Source organism: Aspergillus homomorphus (assembly GCF_003184865.1).
Source record: "Aspergillus homomorphus CBS 101889 unplaced genomic scaffold BO97scaffold_124, whole genome shotgun sequence".
Classification (NCBI taxonomy): domain Eukaryota; kingdom Fungi; phylum Ascomycota; class Eurotiomycetes; order Eurotiales; family Aspergillaceae; genus Aspergillus; species Aspergillus homomorphus.
This window is the reverse complement of record NW_020292010.1, coordinates 1-6188: the sequence shown is the minus strand read 5'-3', so window position 1 is coordinate 6188 and position 6188 is coordinate 1. Positions and strand designations below refer to the sequence as shown.

The 6188-nt window shown below is 47.8% G+C and overlaps 3 protein-coding genes across 3 annotated transcripts; all 3 read left to right on the top strand.

Annotated features, from left to right (window-relative positions):
• BO97DRAFT_37037 (uncharacterized protein) lies at positions 1 to 1360 on the top strand. Its single transcript, XM_025692770.1, has one exon. It carries the CDS (start codon positions 89 to 91, stop codon positions 1016 to 1018), a length of 930 nt encoding a protein of 309 aa, XP_025545652.1. The 5' UTR covers positions 1 to 88; the 3' UTR covers positions 1019 to 1360.
• Positions 1361 to 3701: 2341 nt separating this feature from the next.
• BO97DRAFT_37034 (uncharacterized protein) lies at positions 3702 to 4548 on the top strand. The gene has a single exon (XM_025692768.1). It carries the CDS (start codon positions 3820 to 3822, stop codon positions 4312 to 4314), a length of 495 nt encoding a protein of 164 aa, XP_025545651.1. The 5' UTR covers positions 3702 to 3819; the 3' UTR covers positions 4315 to 4548.
• A 378-nt stretch (positions 4549 to 4926) lies between these two features.
• Positions 4927 to 6069, top strand: BO97DRAFT_419366 (uncharacterized protein; the record flags this gene model as incomplete). The annotated part of the gene is made up of 5 exons (XM_025696558.1): positions 4927 to 5226; positions 5279 to 5378; positions 5438 to 5516; positions 5731 to 5948; positions 6017 to 6069. 5 exons carry the CDS (start codon positions 4927 to 4929, stop codon positions 6067 to 6069), a joined length of 750 nt encoding a protein of 249 aa, XP_025545650.1.
• Between the last annotated feature and the right edge of the window lie 119 nt (positions 6070 to 6188).

The window sequence follows — 6188 nt, the reverse complement described above, 5'->3', positions numbered from 1 at the left end:
CAATACCACTATAATACGAAGAGATGAACTGTCCTTGCCATCGAAGGGCAAAGAAACTGATTCCTCGACTCACCGCCAACCCCAATCTATGGGTCCAAACACAATAACCGCAAAGACGACGCCAGGCCAAGACCATCCAACCCCTTCGCGGTCCGAAATCGAAACCTTCGCGCCAGTCACGCCCATGCCGCAGAACTCTGAGTCGCTGGATTCAGATTCCGTCCCAGCTACGATCGCCGCCACAGCGCCCGAGAAAGAACAGACGACGCCGGCCGTTACATGCAGCCCGCAGAATATGGAAGGAGGGACGCAAGTTGAAAAACTTAACTCCCAGGCCGATATACAAGCCGAACATGGGTATGGCAATCGACAGGAATCTCCAGAGAGCCAAAAGACACTATCTTTACCGATTGCGGAAACAAACCTGGAGCCAAAACCGTCTCTTGACAGCCCATGCCGAAACTCTGTATCTGGCAATGAGCTCTCCACGGGCCCTTTTCCACAGCCATACCACGGGCGTGTGGTGTTACCACAAAACACCCTACCACAGCAGCAGTCTATCGCGAATTATACGATGATACCGGATGTTTACGGACCTCAGAGTTCCATGGTTTACAATATGCCTATTCAGTTGCTTGCAGGTTCCATGCAGGCGGGCCAAACACTTCCATCTTTCACAGGACAAATGCCTACTGGTCCAATGGTTATGAGTGGCCATATCGAACAAAGTGGAGTCGATTTTCGATTGGTTAATCCCTATCATTCCCATGTGGCTCCCTCAGCTGGTCTGATGAATGCGAATGCATCGGTTCCGTCAACTTTCCTTACCGCGGCTCAATTGCCCTCCATGGCTCAGGGGTCGACTTTTCACACTGCGCTGCCAAGTGTCTCTGGGCCTCCGGCACAGCACCCCGGTGGGCCGGCTTACGTATCAAACCTGACAGGATCGGAAGGCCTGTGGGAGACAGGGGCCACCGGGCCGCTAGGTGGATACATAGTACCTAGCGATATGTGTTAAGGCGTATTTATAATCAACTTCGCACCAAGATTCTGGCGCCACCAGGTCGTCATAATAAGACTGCCAATTGTGTATGCTTCGTTTTTACCTCTGTTTAACGCTTGTTCCGTGCTTTTTCTCTTTAATACTCGTGTCAAAGCGACGCGACGAGAATGCGTTCTTCCACCGATAGGGCAAGATATACTGAAATCGAACGAAGCCATCCGTGTCAGGCGGTGCTTCAGATCAGACCTCTCTCTGCTCCCAGTAGCTCCCAGTGCTTCAAACGCAGAAGCCTGTCGGGTGAAGTTTCCGACCCATCGGATAAATACCGGGTGAGATGAGAGGGCAGTTAAGATACGCTGACTGACTCGCTGAATTTCGAGAACCATGGATTGGATGCCCAAAGCTTACCCATCTAGGATCAGTAAAGTTAACACAGTGCGCTCTCTAATTGTCTCGCACAACTTCCGCCTCATCCGTTCCCACACGCTGGCGGACAGTTCATCAGTCTATTCCTCATGTCCCATTCCTCTCGTTGGTACCCCGGATGTCTTCTTATCAGTTGGCGGAGGCAGAGAACGGCTCACGCAATCCAAAGGTAAATCTGCGTTTGACGAAGGCCCGAACCCAGAGCTGATTGGCAAACTATGCCAGTGAACCATTAGTCATGGTTGTTCAGCCAATGACCGCTATCAACGTTTATCAAACCGAAGATGATCTGACTACACTTTATCGTAGGTGTCTCTAAAAGGATCAATAAGCGTTCATCTTCTATAGCTTACGCAAGGAATAGATACCGTAATATCAAAGCTGGTAAGAGCTAGGGTTGAAGGGAGACACACGCCGCAGAATTGGCAGGCGGATATAAACTACCCAGCGATTTAATGGTAGGACGGCTCTCCATCCTATTCCGCATCCAATCCTGCACAACCAGATTATAGTAGTACCATACTCATTTTGCATGCACCAATTTTCCCTAAATACATGCCTATTCCATCTACTCGATCTTGGGTATTAGCGTCAAAGCGATGCGACGAGAATGTAGTTCTTCCATTCATAGGGCAGAATCTACTGGAACTCTAATGAAGCAACACAGATTGCCCATGATTTTTTAGCAAACATCCCTGCTGGTGAGCCATCTGCCTCGACCCGAGGAGTCTGGGGTTTTCTTTTCAACCTATGGATAGATCAGAGTGTAGAGATAAGAAGGCAGCTAATGGCAGCACGTCGAGATAGACTGACTGACTCGCAGAGTTTCAGAACCCACGGATCAGCGGTTAAAGCTTATCCTATTTAGGTTCAAGAGGGCTAAAACGGCCTCGGTCTCCTGCGAACAATAGAGCTGACGCATACTTCGGGTCTCCGGCAGTTCCTTCCGCCTTGCTGATTTGGGGAAAGTTCATTAGTTTGCTCCCTAATTCCATTTCTCTCAACCGCGCTCCGGACGGCCTTCACAGCCGGCGAAGGCGAAAAGCAGATTACGGAATCTAAAAGCGCATCTGCGCCGGTCTAGCGCCTGAAAGAGCAGGATTTGGTGATCATTCTAGAAACTGTTTGTGGACGGAGCAATGAGGCTACTGCTTTAGATGCAAGGCACGGCGACTTGCGAGTCACTTCTTTTATGACTCCCGAAATATCTTAGGTCACTTTTGTTCAATTAAGATTTTGCTGCCTGGCTCCTTACAACCATTAAGCCGTTTGGCCGCAGGCAACAGTGCGGACCTAGTGTATATTTGCTACACGATATAGTCTACTCGATAGTGATGCGCATTTTTTTTTCTCTAGATCGTTTAAAAGTTTGAGAACTATCAATTCCGTACCGCGGTACACAGACCCACAAATTCTCCGTCAAATGGAGGGCCACAGCAGCAAAGAAGTCACGTCGCTGCTGGTAACCAGCGCCTTGACCCAGAGTTGGGTTTATATCCTTTACCTTCGAGGTAACCGGCGCACATCCTCGGAGGGCCTTCCAGCTCCACTTGCAGAAAATGCTTCTATACTCCAGCCAAAACCGTACCCCAGCAAATTATTTTAGTTCAAAACTTCCCCACCCGAGCGGAAGAGACGTTACTACTGTAGATATCTCTGGAAAAAGATGTTCTTTTGAGAATTATCTCGCGATTTTTCGGACATGACCGGATCTCGGCACATTCTGGAAAGTCTAGGCCCTCGATTACAAGCTCTCTTTTATTATACGCCTCTCTACGAGCACCTTAGATCTAAAAAGAACCGTCTCTTAGCTGTATACTGCAGCCACTGATGGAGCATATACTGAGCACCGAATTCGCCTCTCACCGAAAACTATTGTGAGCCAACTAGGAAGGTTTATGGATCACCGGAAGACTTTGGTTGTGGTTCAGTAATCTCTATAGATTGGAAACTTATTCTGGGACGTGTTGTTGATTCTTCACTATAGCCTGACCCCAAATTTGTTCTTGGCAGTGGTCAGCATTTCAGGAGCGTTAACCGAATACGTCAATCCATCAACTGGCACGTCTTCAGCAGGATGGAATCATATGCAGGTTTTTGTAACTTGAATCTGCTTACTAGATGGGCAGGTCATGGTAAATTGTCTATGGCCCACTGATTTACTTATCCATAAGGGACAGAGGGCGCATATTGACGTGGGCTACGCCCTTCAGAAACTCTAAGCCAGCTATGCGTCTTTGACTAGAATGTAATACACTAGTCACTGCTGTCGACCAGGGATGCAGAGGAATGAGAGTAACTGGACACCCGAAAGGTGCAGAAGGGATAAAAAGGAACGACACATGGCATGTCTAGTCGCGTCTTGATCGCCTCAAGCACGCATAACTGCCATGTCTAGCTTTGGTGTGAGAGACAGATTGAAACGAAAACGTTTCTGGCTGTCTAAGTATCGGTATTCTTGTTTCCCCGAAGTCAACGAGGTCGACTATGTTATCCAATCCCAGAGCGGGGCGACAGTCGCCCCCAATGCTATGGACCCGCAGATGCAAGCAGCAAAGAACACCCTGCCGGAGACCATTGATGAATTCAGATCGCGGCTGAAGTCGGAGCTTGACCAACATCAGCAAGAGAACCAATTTTACGGTGTTTGCTACGACCTTCATTCAGCGCTGCGTACAAAGGCCTCGGAAATCACACACCAGCTTCTCCTACAGTCTTACTTTGAGCCCGAGACTATTCCCTGTGGAGATCCGTTTCTCTATGATTCTATTCGACAATTGATCGCCGCGCTCGATGAGGCTGAGGCAGGCGAGAAAAGTGCAGAGAATGACTGGAAAAGATACTGGAATGTTTCCCCAGCGGCGTCAGTACCTGTTTGGATTTGATGTACTGTGACCTAAGAGTCAGATCGCTTCAAACTTGGGATTTCTTCCAACAGGCAGAACTCCATACCTGGGTTTTCAATGTACAAGATAAAAGAAAGCTAGATTGTCTCTGTCATTCGAAACCTAGAATATTCCCCACTCAGATCTCGCCATCCGCCCGTTCATTCTCGACATAGCAAATTGCATCTCATAGCAAGAAATCGTGTGGAATGAACTTATTATCTTCGATTTGACCAGCATAGCCACTCTTCACTATATACGCCCAGCCAAACACAGTAAGAGCAGCCCTCAGAGGTTTATGCCACCCCGTAACAATAGGCTTTGTACACGCCGTGAGTGTCCCGTGATAATCGTAGTGGCCTTAAAGCCGGGTGCGTGGGTTATTACCAACATCAATTCCCTCAGCCCACCTTTATATTATAAACTCGAGCTGCAGAGAAAGCAAAGTCCAAGTCTTCTCCCGTAGAAAGTCCAAGCCAAGGGCGAATCTTCCTCAGGTCCCCGAAATGAAAGGGCCATTCCTGCGTAACCTCTACATCATGTGATCGTTGATATAAAACCGGCTGATTGCTGGATATGTCGTATGTTTACAATCGATGCCTGCCACACAGAATGTCATCAAGGATCAAATCTGTGGAAAATAAGATTCAGAAGAGCCCGCAACATGGGCTTGTTCCCTGCTCTGAATTGGAAAAGAGTTTATCTATGGACCCTGCCGACGTGCGCGCTGAACCAAATCTCATTGAGAGATGCTTTATCTTGATGGTGGCAAATTTGATCAACTTGTACCTAGAAAATGCGCAGAGGAAGTATTCCCTGACCGAGAAAGAACTTGATGTTTGTGGACCCGTTGTGGGCGAAACCCTGACCACGAATGATCAAGCTTCGATGAATGATTTGATGATTCAGATGGTATTAGAGCCATATCTTAAGGCAAATTTCATGATAAACTGAGATGAAATAGGCCAATTATCCTTCGGTACCTCTCCGGCTGCTTGATCGGGCTCGTGAACCTTCGCTGTTGGTCGCTGAATCACAGAAGGGTGGTACGATTGCAACATTCCGTGAGTGGAATTATCATAAATGCCCCGGGCATATAAGGTTTGCTTGGAGATGTTTGCAGGAGATAATGGAACGATCAAGCGATGCCGAACGTCCCCGGATTCGTCGTCTACTCGTGACCACCATACGGAGACGGGCCAGTAAGCAACTGCATGCGTACGGATTGCATCTTATCATGCGGAACAAGAAGACAGCACGCATTATCAACTTTTTGATGAACATGGAAGAGGCATTGAGTGGAAGACCCCCTTCTGTACTTCTGTCTTCGAACAAGAGTAAAAGGTGAAGCGTGTGTCTGTCCTGCAACTTGCATGTATAACAAGATCTTTTGTGTAATCAGAACACTTATTGTAGACCTCGCGTTACACCATGTGTTAGAGCAAACTATGAGATGGAAATACTCCTGCCGCACATTTCAGATGGTGGAACAGTTTATGCGCCGATATCTTTCGAATTGATCAGCCTCTACACTTTCAGCATGTCATCAACGGCGAGCAATAGATTTGACATTACCCTCCTAGCCCCATATGTGACGATCTCTTCTTGGCATGAGCCTATCAGTACCAACTATTGTAAGAGGTGTAGTATAGCTACTTCTCTCTCGTCACAGTGATCAATGATTTCTACCTCTCAAATTTAGGGTCGATGCAGCGGAGCCATACGTGTAAGGAGAAATTTACGCGTGAGCCCTGAGTACGTTGTGATGCACATGGACCTGGCTGGGGTTCAACGCTTTGATCGGATTCAACAGCGAACAGAAAAAACCCCTGCATCAGGTGTTGCAATATCAAGCTAGAACGATTTACTGTTCG

Excerpts from the sequence above, each read along its gene's own strand:
- BO97DRAFT_37034 (XM_025692768.1), top strand. The coding sequence starts at position 3,820 with ATGTCTAGCTTTGGTGTGAGAGACAGATTGAAACGAAAACGTTTCTGG.
- BO97DRAFT_37037 (XM_025692770.1), top strand. The coding sequence starts at position 89 with ATGGGTCCAAACACAATAACCGCAAAGACGACGCCAGGCCAAGACCAT.